This window comes from Castor canadensis, chromosome 2 (assembly GCF_047511655.1).
Source record: "Castor canadensis chromosome 2, mCasCan1.hap1v2, whole genome shotgun sequence".
In the NCBI taxonomy this organism is placed as follows: Eukaryota; Metazoa; Chordata; class Mammalia; order Rodentia; family Castoridae; genus Castor; species Castor canadensis.
The window spans coordinates 31,897,114-31,917,837 of NC_133387.1; the positions used below are offsets into that span (position 1 = coordinate 31,897,114).

Here is a 20,724-nt window from a genome sequence, read left to right on the forward strand (position 1 = left end):
TATAGGCAGGAATTTGCTTTTCCTGCTAGATCTACCTCACTTATTTTCTCATCGTTCTAACTACTCAACTCTGCCCTGTCTAGGATATCTAGGTCATTATAAAATAGTTCCTGAAGCCAGTTTAATCAAGGCTAAGTGATGCGACACAGTGTAGATAAGTAGTTTCACCTTTACTAGCTTTAAAATAATACCAGTGCTATATATTTCACCCTAGATCATGTGAATTAAAACCTCTGGCAGTGGGACCAGGCCATATGCATTTCTTAAAAGTATCCCTAGATGAAGCAAACATGGTGTGGGCATTGAAAATCCCACATGAAATGAAGTGCTTGCAAGATTTTTGCCTTTTGAATCTCACTTTTCAAATGTACTAATAATTAAAGTTAGAGAGAACTGGCTTCAGTCTTAAAGACTCACTTCCAAACTAAAGACCTATTTGACTGAATTGACAGTATTGTGTAGACACAACTCTGATGGTTAGTCTACACTGTCAACTTGACTGGGTTGTGAAATGTCTGGGGGATCAGTAAAGCACTCCTCTGTGAGTGTGCCTGTGATGCTGTTTCCAGAGATAATTAGAACATAAGGACTCTGACCCAATAAATGGATTAATCTCTGATGGATTCATTGTGTGATGGCATTGATGGCATTATCAGAGGTGGTGAAAGGTAGGATGTTGGGCCTAGTTGGAGAAAGTAGGTTGCTGGAGATGTCCTTGGGGACTATGTCTCTCCCTGGTGTTTTTCTGTACATCTTTCTCTGCTTCCTGGCTACAATGATGTGAACTTCTCTGCTCTACCATACCCTCTCCACTGTGATAGTAGACACCTATGAAATCATGAACTAAAATAAATCCTTTTTCCTTTAAGCAAATAATACACAACTTAAATCTAGTTTTAATCTATTAGAAAGTTCAAGTTATTTTTGGCTTAATGGATCAATTACTAACTTCTAAAATATATCTTTCTTTCAACGTCAAGGTAAGATTATCAGAATTCAGACTTAGATTCAAGTTTGTAGGAAGTGAGGAGAAGAATTATTTAAATATTTTCCAATTTTAGATTTCTAGTTTTTCATATCTGATTTTTTGCAATTAAATAACCTCCCTCTTAATTGTCAGTGGACTACAATTATTCCTTTTTCTGCTGAAGTCAAAATTTATCTTACAAATGTCTTGTGGAAATATGAGTGTGGTAAATGCTAATTAAAGAAGGAAACAGAATTAACTTGCTGCTAAACTAAGAAGGAAATGAATCCATGCCAGGAGATCCGGCAGCCAGGAAAGAGAGGAGAGGAGAGACAGAGTGGGGATATGAATACAGAATTTTCTTAAAATTAGGAGAGAATTTAAAGGGGAAACAGTTAAAAGGAAAAAAATGAATCAGAAGAAAAGTTTTAATTTTCTTCTTTCTCTCTCCAGGATATAATCCATTCTTCTTTCCTGGAACCTCAGTAGCAATCATCTAGTTTCTCTTAAAGACAAACCCATGAGCTTCATCTGATAATGGCACAAGAGAGAATCACGTCAGCCAACACTGCTACATTTGAGGTCAGTAGTTCATTTGACAGTCAGATGTGAGGAAGAGCTGCTAAAAACTTAAAACCAACTCATAATACTTAGGACAATGATATTTAAGGGGCCACATCAAAACTGCCTACAAGGATTTTTAAGAAAGCACCAAAGTCATTCTGACAGAGGTTTCTAATTTGAGAATCACTGAATAAATGTTATCTGGGCATGTCTCTTCTTTGCAACTAAAAAGATTTTTACTGTCTTTTGTATGGACTTTGCTTGGGAAGTATAAATAAAATATTAATATTTTATTTCTGTATCATTGCAGAATCACCATTCCTCTCTGCACTGCATGTATAGAGCCATGCCTAACATAAAGTACATAGAGCAGAAGAAAGGGAAGCAAAGAGGTAGTGAAAGAGAAATGGATTTGTCTTTTTGAGAGTAACAGAGCAAATGGGCATACTTTAATAAGGTCGATTTTATATTGTCAGTGACAGTTGCAAAGGGATGACTTTTGGATAACTCGGAGTATATACAGAATAAGGAGCAGGACTTGGAAGTTTGAGTGTTGTTTTGAAGTCTCTGTCCAAAGGCAAGACTGCCTTCACTTCTCAAGATTCCCTACAGCAATGGCTGGCAGCCAGTATCAGGAAACCTTCAGTTTACTGGGCACCTGGGGATTTTCTAGATTCTGAAATAGGACTAGATTTAATTCTAGAACTATTAAAATAAGATGTTTAACTTTAGAAGGATTTATCTTACTTAGTTCGGACAGCATTCAAATCAAATTGGCAAGTATTTCATATGTGACCTGAAACATGGAGGTGATATAAATCTCCATAAAGCAGAACAAACTTTCTGAACAGACTCGGATGTAAATGCTGGCACTACCACCAACCAACTGCCAACCTCAGTGTCACTGATGTCTCTGCTAGAATATTAAGTATCAGGTGTGTATGTGGCGAAAGTTGATTGGTATGGAAGAATTGGGATTTTGGTAGAAAAGGTAATGGGAAGCTGGTGAATAGGCAGCTGGGCAGAGAGACAAAAGACAGATGGACAGTAGACTCGAGTAGGTCACTAACCAATTCAAGACACTATCAGTTCTGCTTCCAAATTAAGGTCTAGGGCACAAGCAGAATAATGCTGTTATGGAATCCATATTCTTACAGAGGGAGTTGTGTGGCAGCAGTGGCTCTGATGAAGTGCCTGCCTTGATGGCTTGAAAACAGTAGATACTAAAATGAAAACATCACATAAAGAACATGAATAAATGTGTTCTTGCAAGCACCCTCCGAGAAGCCCTCAGGCATTGAAAGAAAGTGGAGGCTCCACAGCTCCACAGATCAGGATTAACAACCCCATGTCAACATCGTGTTTGTTGTCTCCATAGGCAGGTGCAAAGCATGGGGACATTCAGAATTCGTATTTTATACTTTTTAAGTGTTGGAAGTCAAGTTAGTTGTCTTCTTTCAGTCTGGATAGAATCCACTTTCTGACTCAATGAGAGGGAAATTAAGTGTGGCTTATGGTGTTCAATGCTGAATTTTGCAAGCTAGGTGGATGGAGGGAAATGTCAGCATCTTGCTGTTGATGACACCTTTCAAAAACTTGAAAGCTGCACTGCAGGAGTTCACACATTCCTGACTTCTGAAAAGTACCATCAATTCAGATCCTCACATGCAATTGACAAAGATGAATCAATTCTAGACTAGGCTTCTGCTTTCATGAAAGGGATCTCTGTGCGTCTTGTTTCTGATTTCAAATGTCACAGCTTCCCAGAGAGGTATAATCCTCATTGTACTGATAATTCAAGGAAGCATTAATACAGTTTGTGTAGGTGCTTAATAGAAATAAAATAACAATAATAATGGTTGGCAGGCTGTTGCCAATGTTGTCAAAAGCATTTGCAATGATGACAATATCCACGAGACAGCAGGTAGAACAATATCAAAGCATATTGTGCCTTGTTCTATCTTAGCATGCACTTTCTTGCAAAATTCTTACCTCCTCATACTGGTGAAGCAAAGGATTTATCAAGAAAAGCACCAGGGAATAAATTTTAACTTGTGTAGCAACTCTGTTTTAGTTTTAAAATATTATTTTTGTACAATTAATTGGTTTTACATGAGGCGTTAGAATCTTTAAGAGATATACAATACAGAAGCAGAACAGATAAAGATGTTTAAATGTGTGATACGATTATTTTTAAGATAAATTTAGAAAATTTCAACTTCTTAATTATATTAATCCTTCATAACTTTTATATCATAAATTTTTGATAAATTGTTCCTTATTCAGTGAGGAATGAATACATCCTCAAGTGTAAGAAGAAATAGACTGTTTCTCTCTAAAATAAAGTAGATAAAGCTCTTTTCCACTTTTTGGAACAAGTGATTTTTGTCACATTGTAAAAATTCATGTGCATCCAAATCTCAAAGCTATTTCTCTAAATAGCTTACCAAAACGACTAACATTCTCAACTCCATCAATGATTGCTTTGTACTCCAAATTTTCTTCTAGTCCAACCTGTTAAAAAAGAATACATTCAAAAAACAGGATCAAACAATTGACTATTTAATAAAAGTGAATGGACTAATGAATTCTATTTAATTATGAAGAACAATGTGTTCCAAACATCTTTTTCTCCCTCACAGCAGGGTCAAAACAAATAAAACCAGTGAAAACCTAACAACTCTTAGATTTGTCCCTAAGAAAAGTAAAATTTAAAATGACATGGTTCACAGTTACTGCTATATAATTACGACACTTCTATTGACAAATAAGCAAATCTGTGTACTCGTAGAGCAGTTTGCTCCAGTTGTAAGAAACTTACCCTATTAATGATTCTACAAGCCCCCTTTTAAACATACCAGCTAAGGACTAATCCTCTGGGAAATGACCACGACTTATCATTGTGGTTGTCTGCTCTTCTGTTTATAGAACATACGTCTCGATATTTGACATCAATATTTCATGTGATTAGGAAAGGATTTAGCTGTGAATCCATGGATGGTGATTACCTCAAATAAAGTGGATAAAGCTCTTAGCCTCCCTTTTCCTTTAACTGCTTCCTCAAAACTTGAAAACCGGTCAGCATCAAAGCAGTAGATTTGCATCTATAAATGCAACAACAATAGTTTTATTAGACACAAAGGCTTCAGCAAAGTCATCAAAAAGACAATAAAGCAACTGACTAATTCAATACATTCTATTTGAAAATATCTATAGACTATGCAACTCTATATTTTTAAAACATTTTATCAATTATAAGTCTACATCATTATAGCTACTATCATGTATCAGCCTTCAATGTGGAAAGAAATACAAAGTTAGACATATCTAGGACAGCAATTACTACTTTGAGATGACTGCTTTTGAGATTCACTGGAGCAATCGTCAAACATAAAAAAGAAAAATAACCAAAGGTTATTTAACTATTTTTGCTAGAAGTCTTTCAAATATGGGACTCCTCCTATCTTGAGCATACATACCTTTCTCAATGATCCACAGTCACCATTTTGAATATTATCATACTGTGCTATACTGTGCTCTACTAATATGGAAATTCTCAAGAACTGTTTCTATCTAAACAATACCAAAAGAGTTCAAAGCTTCCTTTTTTTTTTTTTCTTTTTTTGTTTGGAGACAGGGTGTTGCCATGTGGCCTAGGCTGGACTTGAAATCATAATCCTCCTGCCTCTGCCACTGGAGTGCTGGAATTACAAGTGTGCACTCCCAACTCTGGCAACCTTCCTATTTTAACTCTCCTCTCTGCTGTGAAGCTATCCCTTGTTAATTTCTATTTCAGTTCACATTCTTTCTGTAACAGCCTGTGTTCACACTTAATGCAGTGTTCCTCAGCTCACGGGCTTGCAATTCTGGTCACCAAACTAGGTAGAAGTATAATTTAGGCAAGAGTCAAAAGCCTCCTGGAACATTTGAGAGTAATGAGGGCTTTGATGGGAGAAACAGGACTTGAAGCAGGAGAGGAGGGCAGTGGCTTTGGAGGGTCACCAAAGCCTTTTCAGAGAGAGGAATTCTAAGCTCATCTCTGAAGGATGAGCAGCTTTTAGCCCTCTGATGGGCAGGAGCGATTGACCTGAGTACTGGTCAGAGGGAGTGGACTAGGAAAGGTCTCAATGCAGAGAGTAGAAGTGTGGGAAACTGCAAGATCTTTTTGGGGAAAAAGAGGAGAAAAGAGGCTGGAGGGTAGCAAGGGCCACATCAGGCAGGACTGTGATGCACTTTGGGGTTGAGGACAACAGAAAGTCATTAATTCATTTTAGCAAACAGTGATAAGGAGAGGTGGGGTTGGGGAAAGAGATTGAGACTGAAGAGAGAGAGAAAAAGAGAGAGAAAGAAACAGAGAGAGAGAGAGAGAGAGAGAGAGAGAGAGAAGAGATATGGTTACAGTGACATTTAATAATCTATGTAAGAAACAATGGTGGTTTGAACTGTTCTCTGGCCCCTCTCATCACTTGTGGGGAAATTGGATTGAGGACTGTGGGAGACCAAGGTTGGGGGGAGTGAAGGATGTTGCTGGGGTTCACTGTTTCAACAATTACATGGAAAGTATTTTTAGAGAACAAGCAACAAAGAAACAATACTTCTGAGAGACAAGTTGAGAGGCTTTAAACAAACAAAAAAATTTGAGGTTTAGTGCACAAATTCTGTCGCATTTGTTTTGGTTGCTCCGGGCTCTTGTTGGTAACATTTTTAAACAATCTACCAAGTTTAAGTATGTCATATGGTGAAGAAGGTAAATTCTCAATAGTGAGATGTTGTGTGTTTGAGTAATTGACTTTTTTTTCTTTGACAAATCAAATTTTAAAATGTGATTTCCTTTAAGGATATTTAATGTACAACACTCCCTCCAAATTATAACCTATTAATGTGAATGTGCTTATTTACATTTAAAAAGTTTTTTAGTCCTTTAAGAGATAATGTTTCTAAAAAACAAAGACATGAAAGTGAAAAGAGGGACTATTCTGCTTTTAAAAAGTACTAATAGGGTGATACTTTTTAATGTAAGTACATTAACACATGGTTTTTACAAGACCTATTATATCCCTCCAGAATGCATTTTATCATTGCTGTCTTTTGTTTCAAATTTTATTATTACAAATAAATCTTTACAGGTAATTTTTAACATGTTTGTAATTATAGCTGCTACAAATTTAAATGGTGAGTATTGTTACTAAATCATTTAAATTACTTCCTAGGGCTGGCAGAGTGGCTCAAGTAGTAACAAGGGTGAGGCCCTGAGTTCAAACCCTAGTACCACTAAAAAAAAAATTACTTTCCAGAAAGCCTGCCAGTTTAGAGTTTCTTTAGACATGAAAATTCTTATTTTATTGCATATACTGTATATTATTATTATATTTATTTTGCTAATTTTAAAGCTTAAGATTTTTCTCATTTTTTTCCCCACTACTAGGGATTGAACTCAGGACATTGTGTCTCCAGTCCTTTGTGGTTTAGCTTTTATTTCTCAAATAGGGTCTCCTAAGGTTTTTGCCTAGCCTGGCCTGAAACCAAGATCCTCCTACCTCTGCTTCCTGATTCTGGGATTATAGGCATTGCCCTTTATGTACTCATTCACTCATCAACATTAATTCATCAGCTATTAAGTAGCAGTCTGTGTGCCCAGGGATGGAAAATGAAAGATAGGTCTTAGGCTCATGAGCTCACTCTAGAGAGAGAAGGCAGCTCTTAATCAAGTAATCAAAACATAACCATTAGAATTACCAAAACTGACTGAAAAAATAATCAAATTGTACATGAGATAAAATCTCAATGATTTAGGAAATAAAATCGTAATCAGCAGAACTACTGACTTACCTCGAGTGGGAACTTCTGTCCTTCCAAACTATGCTCTGACCCATCCGATGACACATTGCATTTTCCCCAGTGAAATGTTATTTTGCTTGCCTTGAACACCGTTTCTGAAAGCCCTCCACTGAGACGGTAGTCATTAGTGAGATTAACTTCCACTAAATCAAAACAAAAACAACACAAGTGCATCTAAGTTTCTGAAAATCAAAATTATAAGTTTCAACTATATTTCCTTCTATTGAAGATAATATTAAGAAATTCATTGATTTGATAAATTTAAAAAGTTATTAAGTCATTTTGGAAGCTCAACTTTGTAGTCTTACACAATGCATTTACTGTATCATATTGTGACAAATGTCAAGGAAGACCATAACTACTGTAGGACTCTGAAGAAGGGGACAGCCAGCTCACCTGCCCTGATGGTCCTGGGGCTGCCATCCCTCCAAAGCTCTTCTTCCCCAGGCATTTGATGGTAACAAAAGGACAAAGTTTGTGGAGAAAGAACAGAACACTGAAAGAAGAAAGGTCTTCCTCTGGGATGCTTGCACTTTCTCACTGTCAGCTTGTTTCTACCCGCACCCTGTGTCAGGCTATTACATCTGTCCTGTCTCCCATCTCTCCAAGCAATACCTAGGTTTCATGTGACTCCAGAATCTTTCTCAGGCTGTGGCAAGAAAAATGTGAAGCTTACTCCTATTGAAAGGGTTTTATCCGCCCCATGTTTAAACTCTCAGTGGCAACCATCAGAATAGGTCCGAAACTCCTCCATAAGTCCATCACAGATTACATTTTATGAGTAGTCAGGAGAATGATTTTTCTGAGAGCCTAGTGCAAGGTTTTGATCTCTCAATCAGAATCAAATAGTCTTTGTTCTACTAGGCAGAAACCACTGTTGGTTCAGTGACAGATTCCAACATGCTAGCTAGCTAGCTAGGGATCCAATGATTAACCATGATCGTAATGACAGGAACAATAACAATGAAACAATGGCACTGGACATTTATCATCTCCAATGTACCATGCCCTGCACTAAGTACTTTATACCTTTTGTCCTCTTGATCTTCACATGACCCTAGGAAGTAAATGCCATTATAATTCCTATTTCACAGATAAGAAAATTGAGTCACAAACAAGGTTAACTTCCTCAGGTTTCCACGTGTTATTAAACAGAGGTCACCTCCCTACAGTTTTGCAACACCCCCAAAAATTAGCATTGAAATGTCAGGATTTGGGACAATATACTTTTATTATTTAATTTATAATATAGCATATAAGAAATTTCTTATTCATCTACTTCATGTGTATTGCATATAAGACACTGAAATAGATGAATTCCTCATGGGTTTGAAATTTAATTATTACATTTAAATAACTATATTACCTAAACATGAAACATAAGGAAGAAATCACTAATGATAAAATCACCTCAACAAAGTTACTATTATAATTTTGATTATTTTTCTAATTTATGTAGATTAGTTTTCATGTAACTTGTTGATATGACTTTTCATGTAAAATAATATCAAACATGTCACTTTATGAAAATTATTTGTACATGTATTATTTATGGTCATTTTTAAAAAATGTTAAGCTATTACATTTTGTACTGATTTTGTTTTGAAAATAGTCTCAGGCTTGGTGTAGTGGCTCATGCCTGTAATCCCAGCTACATGTAAGGTGAAGATCAGAATGATCTTCATTTTGCCAGTTCAGGCAAAATGTTAGCAATACTCCATCTTAACAAATAAGCCAAGCATGGTGGTGCACACCTGTAATGACAGCTACATGGAAGGCATAGGCAGGAAGATCATGGTCTAGACAAAAAGTAGAGATCCTATCTGAAAACTACTTAAAGCAGAAAGGGCTGGAGGTGTGGTTTAAGTGGTAGAGTGCTTGCCTAGCAAGTATGGGGCCCACCACTAAAACCAAAACAAAATATAACCAGATAATCTCAAAAGAAGGCAGTTAACAAGTGCTTCCTAAGGATGGTTTATAATTTTAAACCCTCTATATATAAGGGCTAGTAACTTTTTTCCTTAAATTTCAATTATAGTTGATAGCTTCTTTTCATATCCAAATATTGAATTTAGCATGAGGCTACTTAGCAAAGACCAAACTATAATGTCCAAGACATGGAAATCTTGATTAAGTCATGTCTGGCCAGTGGTGGAGTTATTAAATTACATCAGCTATAATTACATTATCTTTATCACATCTTCAAGTGGCAAGATCACTGTTACACTTCTGGAAAACATGGCATGATGATGCTGGTCATTTTATATTTTGTACAAATTTTTAGTATGTCTAAATTTCTAATTTTCTCTGCTCCATTTGGCTTCTATTCAGTTCCTAACACAAAACTCAAAAGAAATGCAATGAAGTTTATCTAAAACATATCTAAACAGGTCAAAGAAACATCACATAGACAACAGAATACAAACAGTACCTGTCTTCCCAGTGTTGTGAATGAATGTGTTTTCCAAAGATATTTTATCCCAACCCTGAAATTTCAGTTTCTTAAGATTCACATTTACTTGTGTAAGATCTTCATCAATATTGATAGGAGATTGTTTTGGACTATTACATGTTGGATATTTCTTTCCCCAATTTTTTTGATTCAGTGCTCCTAGGGAAAAGAAAGAGAAAGGAAATTAGTTTCTTAAATTATTATGCAAAAGCTACAGTTTATTATAAGTTAATACATGATATAAAGTGGATATAATAGTAGGTAAAACTGGTGTATGTTTGAACTAATTTATAAAACAACTATGCCTAGATTTAGGTTCTAGCTTTTAGTATGAAGCACAATAAACAGAGGACTGTTGAACAACCATGCCAATGTTAGAGTTCAACAATGTCTTGGTCAGCCATCACGTCCTCCAAATCAACAAAAGCCAAGTTATTAGGTAAGGTCCTAGCCTGGGGTTCCAGACTAAAAGAAGTCTAGAAAGAGGAGTTAATTCTGTCTTCCATAGCAATCTGCAGTGGGGCAGCCCCTTCAGAACTAATGTCACCCATGCTATTGAATTATTTGGTTTGATTTCTTACTAATAAAAATATATACCACCAGGTATCCTTGAAACATCTGCCTTTCCTCCTCCATTTCTTTTTTTTTTTTCTTGGTCATAAACTTTACCAAGTCTTGTATGAGAGCAGGAAAAACAACACACAGCTTCCTAAAAAGATTTTTGTTTACAGTGAAGTGAATTTTCATCTTTTCCACACAATGACCAAAACTGAACCAAAACTGCCCTATGTGTTCTTTATTTCACCTTCACCTGAAATTGTGAACCATTTCCTGTAACCTTATTTCAATTGATGTTAATTGAGGACCCAAGCAGTGCTAAGAATGGGTACAATCTGTTTAAAGTTCGATTAAAGTACATGAAATTTTGTGAGTCCAAGGCTTAACTTTTCTCTGGTTAAACGCTAGCATTTTTTTTTTTTTTAACTCATCACAAGAAAGAGCAGAATGGTGGCATAGTTTTCAGTGTAAAGAGTTTTGAATATTTTTCTTTCAGAAAATGAGTATGGGTAAGGCCAAGGTTTTACATGACTGAGATTTAGGGAAATTATAATACATGATACATCCTGGCCTATCTTCTTTTTGTGATAGGATAGACAACAAGGACTTCATCGCAAGTTCAATACAAACTCAGTATATGGGCCACCTCTCAGAATGTGACAAAGCTAATTTGCATAAATTAGTCCAGGAATCAAACAATATTAGTTGCATTGTGTAACTGCCTACATAGGCAGAATTCAGATAAAACATCTCATAGTGAGGTATCTACCAGAATGAATAGGTGCTGAAAACTTATTTTACTTTAAAATTTGGCTGTATTCCTAGAGAGTGTTTGAGCACAATGTGCTTTAAGTATGCACAGTGATGCATATTTTGGCTTCTAGGAATAGTTTTTAATGATTTCAGTAATGATATGTTGATTTCACTTATAAGGAACTTTGGCACTAGAACAAAAAAGCACTGCTTATTTTATTAATGTCAGTGTAAGAGAAGCAGAGAGAAACACAGCATGAATCAATAAGGTCCTTTTCATTGCTTACATTTTAAAACACAATATAATAATTCCAAGCACACTTGTAAGAGTCACTTAGCTTCAATGCACAGAAGTGTGGGGTTTCAAGTCTTGGATAACACCGATGTGGTGTGAAAGCCTTCTCTTTAGACCACATTTCATGACCCCACTGCTTGGATTCTAAATGGAGTCTTGTACTTAGAATATCCAAAATGGAACTTGAGATTTCTGCTTTGAAACAAGCTTCTTTGCCATCTTTTGAACTTGAAGGTCATCCAGACATCTCTGTTTTCCATTTTTAGAAAGCCATGTTGGGTCTGTCTTCAAAATATATCTCTAAACTGACTGAGATGGGTCATGGGAAGCAAGGAGGCTTTGGCAGAATAGAGGCACAGAGCTGCCTCGTCAGGGATTAAGCTAGTAAGTAAGGAGGATAGGTAGAAAGGGAAGGCCATTTTCATAGACATCTTCTACTTGTCTTCCTTTGATTTTTATAGCATCCTGTACTTGTTTGAATTACAATCTCTCTCCCTCTTATTCATGTAGTAATTTAAGCACCTTTCTTAGAGGCTGGCACTGAAGGACTAAATAATCATTTGCTGGATGAATATATGCTTCAGTTGTTAGCAACAGACACCTACCTTCAGGGTCCATGTGCTACACAGATGGACCAGTATTCTAGAGAGGGACACATTTTATGAAACATTCTGGATGAGAAAATGTTAACTCTACTAGTCACTAACACAAAAATGTGAAGCAAGAAAAACAAGTGTAAAATACTATACCAATATTATACCAATGAAAGTGTTTGAATGTTTAGAAGAAAAGTGAGACAATAATGCAAGTGAAAGAAAGGAAATTATTTTGTCCCTCTATTTTTTTCTCTCTCTTTTGCATTATTTTTTTTACCAGTCTTACCTTCAAATATCAGATAAATGGATAATTATTATACTGTGTAGGGCACTCAGCAGAGATCTACTGAAAATTCATAGGAATATGATAAAAATCCCAACACTGATGTATGTACAAGATTACCATGAATTGCTATCAGTGAACAAGATTTGAATTCTGTAGACTTACAACTGATAACAGAAGACCAAGGTGTTGTTAAGAAAACCAAAGACTGCTTTTAATCTTAGTTTTCACTACACTCTGGGTATTGATGTAAGAAAGTGTTTGTGTCTCCGTACATTCACATATAAAAATATTATGAAAAGACAAATTCTAGAGTGATATTGAAGACTGTAATTACATTGTAGGATCTACTAACTGACTTTAATAAAATGCACTCAATATTCCATGCACTATAAGTCAGTCTTATAAATTACTGTGGGCTTGCTTTCTATATGCTAACCAACATACCAAAGAGCCAAAATTAAAAGAAAAAAAATTCAAGTCCTATAATGCTATTAGCAATGAATAATCTCAAATTTTAGTTTGTTTAAATACAAAAATAAAATAAATCTATTATTTTCAGTGAGAGTGTAGCATACAATTTAGATTTTAGGAAATACAGATGAATTATTGAAGAAGATATTCTCCAGATGTACAATTTAGCTACCTGAGAAAGGGCATTTCTCAAAAAGTTATAATCTAAAATTACTGAATAACTATTGTTAAGTGATTATATGTCACACTAGTAAATGGCTTCCTATAAATAGACTCAAGCAAAGGAGGATGTCTAAGATAACTTCCTCTTTGCAAACAGGAATGCACAAATCAGTGTGCCTGTTTCTGGTTTTGGCCAGAAAGAGGCTTTTGGAGCTAGAAGAACAAAGCAATTGGTGCATGTTGGTAACTTCTGCTATTAAGGCTGCACGAACTCAGTTCAGCTGCAAACCCTCTCAGGACGAGAGCCTTTATGGTCAAGACTGCATTTGCTTTTGTTATCTGTCCTTCTGGGACACTTCTATCAGCAAAGCAGAGAATCTTTGCAAGCCTGGTTGAAACAGGTAACTGACAGGGAGTTCCCTCTCAGGAAAGGTAGCTATTTATGTATTTAGGAGAGTTCTGGCACAAATGTTCCAATAGCATTACGACATTTACGAAAATTATCAACTGAAGTTCAGCACAAATGGGGAGAGGAATTTTTTTCACAGTTTCTGATTAAAATTCTAGGACTTTTTCAAGTTGGAAAAATCCCAAGCAAAAACCCTACAAAAAATATTGCTATATGACATAATAAACAAGATTGTTGCAGACCACAGGGGTGGGGAAGGATAAAAACACAAGATGAAAAATTAAGTCATTGACACAGTAAATACTATAATCTGTACTGAGGAAAAAATTGAATCAATAAACAGAACAAATATGATGATATACACAATGGATCATAATTAATTCATTGCTTTAATCAGAAAATGAAACAAATCCTGTAATGAAAATTTTACTTATGGCAAGAAATTACGGAAACAGAAAGTAATGCAGTAGGATTGAGGACAAAAATAGAATGTCTACTTGAAGAATTCAGGAACATTAGAAGATTCTTATTTGAAAGTAAGGAAGGGAAAAGGGCAAATGACTCCTAAATCCTAACTACGGCATAACTGTATGTATTATGGTACAAATCATTGTAGAATTATGGCTAGAAAGAAAGACTTTGAATCTGGTTTTGGATATCTAGTCTTTGCGATGTCCATGGATGTGCATTAGACAATCCAGAATACGGGTCTGGGAGCCATTGAGAGATCTAAACTACATATAGAGACTGGGAATATCAGCATACAGGTGGTAGTTTAAAATCATGGATGTCCTTGAAATATTTCTATTAGATTAGGTAAGCGAGAGGACAGTCAGTTTAAATACGACAAAGGGGAGCATTGACATTTAGGGGGCATAAAGGCAAGAGATAGAACCATAGGAAGTTAGGAATGAGAGGCATGAAAGAGAGTTGCAAATCTAAGAGAAAATGTATCATGAAACTCATAGAAATACGGCTTTGACAATGAGGGAATATCACAAAGTGTGTGTCATATCCAGTGGATACAGCCCATGGGGTCATTACTGAGGAGTGAACACTAGATTTTATCTCCCAACTCCAAATCTAATATTCCTAAAATAAAACAATTTTGGTGTAATCATAGACTGGGCATTCAGATTACAGAGTGAGTTAAAGGTAACAAAGTAGAATTCAAGGGCTTTTAAACAGGTGCCTATGAAGGAAAAAATGATAAGGTGGCACACAGAGACAGAAGCATGGATGCACTTATGGAGGCATCACTCAAAAGTGTGTATTTTTGTTTTACACATTTAAAAATGTTGACAATACCAACAACTTGATGGACAGAGAGGTTAGGTAGCTGCAGTCCTAGCAGAGATTACTAGGGTGGATTGGTGGGAGTTTAAAACACCAGGCAAATGGATATTCTGGCAACAGTATGTTGAAATCCTCCCCCTTCCCCCAGCCAATCTGATATGGAGAAAAAGAGTAATATTTTAAAAAGTTATTGAACATTTACAACCATGGCTTGGCTGCCTGGGTCATTTTTTTCTTTGAAATTATAAAGATGAGAGAGTGGTAAAGCCCAAGACTGTAGTGTTTCTGCAGTTGCTAGTTGCTCTAGCCTGGTATTAAATATTTAATCAAAATTTGAAAAAAAAAATCACAAGCCTCGGAAACTACAGATAGCTTTTGTTTCACTAACCCCCACTGACAAGATACCACTTCCAAAATGAAGAAAAGGCTCAGATGACAGAGTTTTGTGATTAATGTTATGAACTTTATATTTGCCTGCCTATGTCTAAATGAGTCCACTGTACTTTAATTTTAAGGACTTAGATTGAAGGAAATGCAAGTTGACTCACTGTAGGATTTTTTTTTTTCTTGTAGCACTTGATATTGACTAGATGCCTCAATGAAAGGCAGGCAAACTATGGAAAATGACAGAAAGAAAGGAAGGTTTCTTTTCTTTGCTAGTGCAGTCATTATAGAATCAAGTCACAGCCCTGGAAATTACTCTTTGGTTTGAGAAATAAAAACTCTTCTGAAAGTTGCTTTAGAGTCATTGAAAATTTTCCTGTGGTCATCAGCTTTTCCCCTCTTAATAACTGATCATCCAAGTTCTTAAAGCAAGGAAGTAGCTACACAGTCAACACAGGTCTCTGGCAGTGACACACCATCATGTGTACACTTCATGTGTGTTTTGTCCACACATGTCCGCACACTTATCCATGTGAGGTGTAACTGTGGCTCTGCTTCTTACTTTTGGTAGGAGAACAGAAGATTCAAGGTTGACATCTGAGGCATAGCTATAACTTGGCATCTATCTACTCATGCTAGAACCTCTGCTAAATTTTCCTATAGCGTTGTTTCATTGTTTAGTCAAAGAACAAACTGAGGCCAAAACTTCTGTTCTGTCTTAATTCCTATATAGATCCATTAGTTTCTCCCTTCTGTAAACACTTAACACAAAACACTCTTTTATCAGATCTCCTAGATTCATTTTATTGGTCAAATGTAAGGGCCCACCAAAAATCTGTAGAGCCAGGAGAGGGAAGGGGCCGGCGGGGGGCGGGGGGAGGGTTGGGTTAGAGAAATGACCCAAACATTGTATGCACATATGAATAAATGAAAACAAGACAAAACAAAACAGAATCTCTAGAGCCATTGTGGTAGGAATGAATCTATCGTCTCTGTGAGGAACTCTGTATCTTCTATTATCCTCAGATATCATCAAAAGTTTAACACTTGTGAATACAGCTATTATTTGTTCACTTGTTTATTCATTCATCAAATATTTATGGAGTGCCTAGTTTGAGACTGAATATATGGCTTTGTATCAAATATTCAAAGATGAATAAAGTATCCACTATCAAGGAACTCATGTTCTAATTGGGGCAAAAGACATATAGTTATAGTATAATATGGTATGACAGAAATATGTACAGAGTATTCCAGGGAAAACATATAAACAAGATGGGAGAAAAGATAATTAGGGCTTCCTGGATAAAAAAGATACTTGAAATAAGACTTAAATGATAGACAAGTATCTAAAGGGAGGCAAGGAAGGAATCCGGGTCTGAAGACATTCAAGGAGAAAAACCAACATCTGTACAGAAGAGAGAAAGCATGGCTGTTTGGGGAGAGCAGGAAATTCTGTGCTGAGACATAAAATGCAAGACAGGAAGGGAGAGGCACAGAGATAAATGGATGCTTTGAATGCCAGGTCAAAGGCTTTGAAAATTTTCCCCTAGACTACTGAAGTTATTTAGATTGTAGTGTTATGGTCTGATCTAAATATTTTGGAGGTAACTATGGTTATAGGGTTAAGCATAAAACTGAGAACAGACAGATCAATTAGGAAATTTCAGGAATGTGTAAGGTAAAGATTAATAAATTTCTAAACTAGGGCAGAGATCAGTAGAAAGAAAGAGCAAGAGGTAGACTAAAAAAGATTTAGGAAAAAATCAGGAGTGAGGGGTTGAGACAGGGAGGTAGTGAATGATCAGTTTGGTGACTCTGGTATCAAGTGACTGGAGATGATGGTGCCACAGTCAAGAGGCAACAGTGGTTATTTCTAAGGCAACTGATTTCCAAGTCTCTTGTCATTCTTCATGATCATGCTGCAACCATGCATTAGGTTTGGAGCAGGGTGGGGGTAGAGGAGAAGGGGAAGAGCTTCAAGATCTTCTCAACAGCCATGACTGTCACTGGGAGTAACATAAAAGAGACAAAGAGGAACTCTGCTTTGAGTCACTTGTAAGCTGTCAGTGTGGCTAGATTGGCACTGGTGGTTCCTAGTCCCTCCCAAGCAGACTGCTGGTTTCAGGAGGCTAAAAATATGCTTAAAAAATTAACCTGATGACTCTGTATTTTTTACATAGAAAAGTCTGTCTTTATACTGCTTCATTGACTGCAAAATGGCAATAAAAATGAACATAACAAATAACTAAAAGGCCCATTGATAAGACTTTCTTATTTTTCCCTCCCCATACTATTCCAAGATTCTGGTCTCCACTATTCTGTTCTCAACTTCTATGAGATCAACTTGTTTAGATTCCATACATGGGTGAGATCATGCAGTATTTGTCTTTCTGTGCCTTCTTGTTTTCATTTAACATAATGTCTCCAGTCCATTCATATTGCTACAAGTGACAAAATTTAGTTCAATGGGAAGAATAAGTTCTGTAGGGTGACTGTAGATAATGATAATGTGCTCTATATTATCAAAAAAAATCTTAAAAAAGGGATTTTGAATATTTTCACTACAAAGCTGTGATAAATGTGTGAAGAAGTAGAAGTGTTTACCATGATTTGAATATTACATAATATATACATGTATCAAAATACCACAACATATCCCATAAAATGTAAAAATTTTATGTGTCAAATAAAAAAACTTTTTCTATACTGGCTATTATATTGTCCTTCCAAACCAAGTGAAATGTCTAGAAACACATTAATATGCCTACCATTTGGAGAAAACCATTGTACCCAAAACTTATTTCTTCATGAGCAATTTGTAATAAACAGTACAAAGAGAGCTAAAAGAATTTATGAAATATAAAAGAAATGCATGGTGAAAAGTTATTAAAATTAGAGACCTAAAATGAGAAAATAAAACAAGTTTAAGTGAAAACTAAACAAAACTTCTATTTAAAGATAGCCAATTTGTAACTTAAAATTGTAAAGCCGACTTCATGAATGATAGTTTTTTTAATGTGACATTAAACAGCTTATTGTTGTCTAATTACAACTCTCCTATAAGGGATCTCTCTGGGATCTTCATTTGCTTCTTCACCTATGTCTAGCATAAGGGTTCTATTCCATTCTCTACCAGATGAAATATGCTTAGTCAATTGTTCTGACTTCTGAGCACAGTTTGTCCATCATAGAATCTCAGGAGTGGGAAATGTATGCTAGTTCAGTTATCCACTATTGCTTGACTCCTCTGTACAATGCTCTTAACAACAGGTTTTTCTTCCTCAGTTTAACTGTCTTTAATGTTGGAGTCTCATTAGCACCCACAGTATACTTTAATGTGGGATTTTTTTTAATGTTAGAAACTTATCTCCACACAAAAGTAAGTTCCTTGTAGATTTTTCATTTCTGTCTAAAATGTAGCTATTTTGGGCCACATGATGACCTTGTTCATATATAAACACTGACACTGTAGTGTCTTGAGCTTACCTTTCATGATATAGCCAAATTGCTTCTTATACATGAAGACCCTGTACCTTTCTCTTTCCCATGTGCACCACGTTTTGGTTTTATTTCTGCTTTTTCTCAGTGTCTTTGCACTCACCATTCCATGCATGAAACAGTCACCTCTACTCTTCGCTAGCAGGTTCCTTTCTTTTTTTCATATCTCAGATGAAATGTCTCCCTCTTGGAAAGACCCTTTGCCTCTGCAATTATTTATTGGAGTCTGCTGGGACCTTTTCTCTATTATCAGCTGTCCCTTTTACAAGAAAAGGAGTAGGAGCCATGGCACTTGTTTTTAGGATTAGCCTAGGAAATTAGTACTACCTAATTTCCCAGGTTCTCATGAGGCAGGTTTTGAAATCTCTCTCAGACTTTTATTCTCATCATGTCAACTGGGGTATTGATCTTAGGATCCAGGAGCGGTTCTGGTGTGGGGCTGTCCTTATACCCAGGGTTATGTGGGAGGGTGTCAAATACTGTCAAACACTAGCTCTATCTAGTCGAATAGTTCCTTACATCTTTTGGGTTACCACTAGGTTCTCCTCTCATTTCTCAAGGTAGAAAGAAAATTCGTGTTTTAGTTTTAGGAGCACTCAACAACTGTTTCCCACTCATACAAGATTAGAGCTTCTCCAGCTTCTTTGTCACCAGCAACCTGACCAACATCTAAGAGTACATACAGGGTATGTGGGGCACAGAAATTTAATGAGTAAAGGAGCTGTCACAATTAGGGTCTGATGCATTCTGAACCCTGCTCTGAAGGTATTTGTCTGGGCTTCATGCTAATAATTTGATCAAAATGACAAGGTGCTTCTAACAAACTTTTGAGAAAATTATCCAGTTACTAAGTCTAGAATTCTTCCCAGGAGGGATATCCCATGGCTAATGAGGGACAGAGAACTCCTCCCTATACTGGACGTGGATTAAGATGTTATGCTTGGCGTGCTGCTTCCAGGGTGTAGATGGGGGGGTGCAGAATACAGAGTAGGTATGACTGGAAGCACGTAGTAATGAGGATTAGGATGAGCCCACATGGAGCAAGTCACTACTAGGCGTGGCTTGATTAGGGTGTCTTTTATAACCTGCAGGCTTATTGTGAATCCTCCTAAGTGAATGGGAATTAAAAAAAACAAATTTATAAAACTTTCAACTTTGAAAATATCTGTGTATACTATTTACCTAAAATAAGAAAATGACTTGACTTTAGAAGTTTTGTAGTTGTTACTTACTTATAGCAATGGCTTTAACCCTAATAATTTTGTAATATCTCCAGAAGATGATAGTCTAAAATGACTGTATTTAACATTCATGAATGGTAACAAGTCACAATGAGTCATTTCCTTTTCCTATATTTTAGAATTCAAACTTTCTTTCTCTCTCTCTTTCTTTCTTTTCTTCGCTCTCTCTCTCTCTCTCTCTCTCTCTCTCTCTCTCTCTCTCTTCCCACCATTCATATAGGAGTGCTCAGTTAGGATGTGCTGAAAGAATAAGTGGATGAAATCATTATGCAACAAACTGAGACTCTAATATCCATTATGAGATTTTCAAACAAAATCTCTCACAAAGTAATGGGAACTGACAGATAACTTTCTATGGACAACTATTAAACTTTTCAAATGTATCTCTAAGACTTAGAGACTAAATCAAAAGAAAAAAAACCCACTGCAGCCCAATGATGGAAAATGTAATTTGTATATAAAGTGATAAAATCATTTGTCTTGTGTAATTGACAGTATTGAATTTAAAAGTGATGATTAAATGAGTTCTAACTCTAAGATGCCATTGTAAAAAAGAAGGAAATAACACCCTTCACTCAACAAAAAATGAAGAAATATCTCTATTTCATTTTGAAAGTTTTAAAAGTATCATTAAGTTACATTACCAAAAACCAAAAACATTTCTATTAATGAAACTCAGGTTAAGAGACCTATACTATTGGGATTCAGATGCTTAAAATACAGGAATGGGAAATACAATCTTGATATTATCAGGACCTAGGATCTTTTGGAGCCAAGAAAATAAAAATGACTTTTTAAAGGTTATAAAAAAAATCACTAGGAATAAATAAGCCAAGAGTAATGCAGGGTAAAGATAGTTCACAGTCAGACTGGCTAATGAGGAGTCCCACTGGAAGCACCTGGGCCAGGAACTTGTTTTTTTAAATTATTCGTTTATTCACATGTGTATAT

General features: G+C 36.0%; 1 protein-coding gene across 5 annotated transcripts in view; it reads right to left on the reverse strand.

The window, feature by feature from the left end:
• Positions 1-20,724, reverse strand: part of Ptprz1 (protein tyrosine phosphatase receptor type Z1) — a 172,336-nt gene that overhangs the window by 77,668 nt on the left and 73,944 nt on the right. For 4 of the 5 annotated variants that reach the window (XM_074064369.1, XM_074064361.1, XM_074064354.1 and 1 more), the window contains exons 3-6: positions 9,801-9,980; positions 7,361-7,512; positions 4,540-4,635; positions 3,979-4,045 (exon numbers count right to left, since the gene is read on the reverse strand). In XM_074064369.1, coding sequence (XP_073920470.1) covers positions 3,979-4,045; positions 4,540-4,635; positions 7,361-7,512; positions 9,801-9,980 — 495 coding nt within the window. Of the gene's footprint in view, positions 1-3,978; positions 4,046-4,539; positions 4,636-7,360; positions 7,513-7,765; positions 8,321-9,800; positions 9,981-20,724 lie in introns of those variants that run through there. The other variant, XM_074064357.1, reaches the window with a different exon arrangement.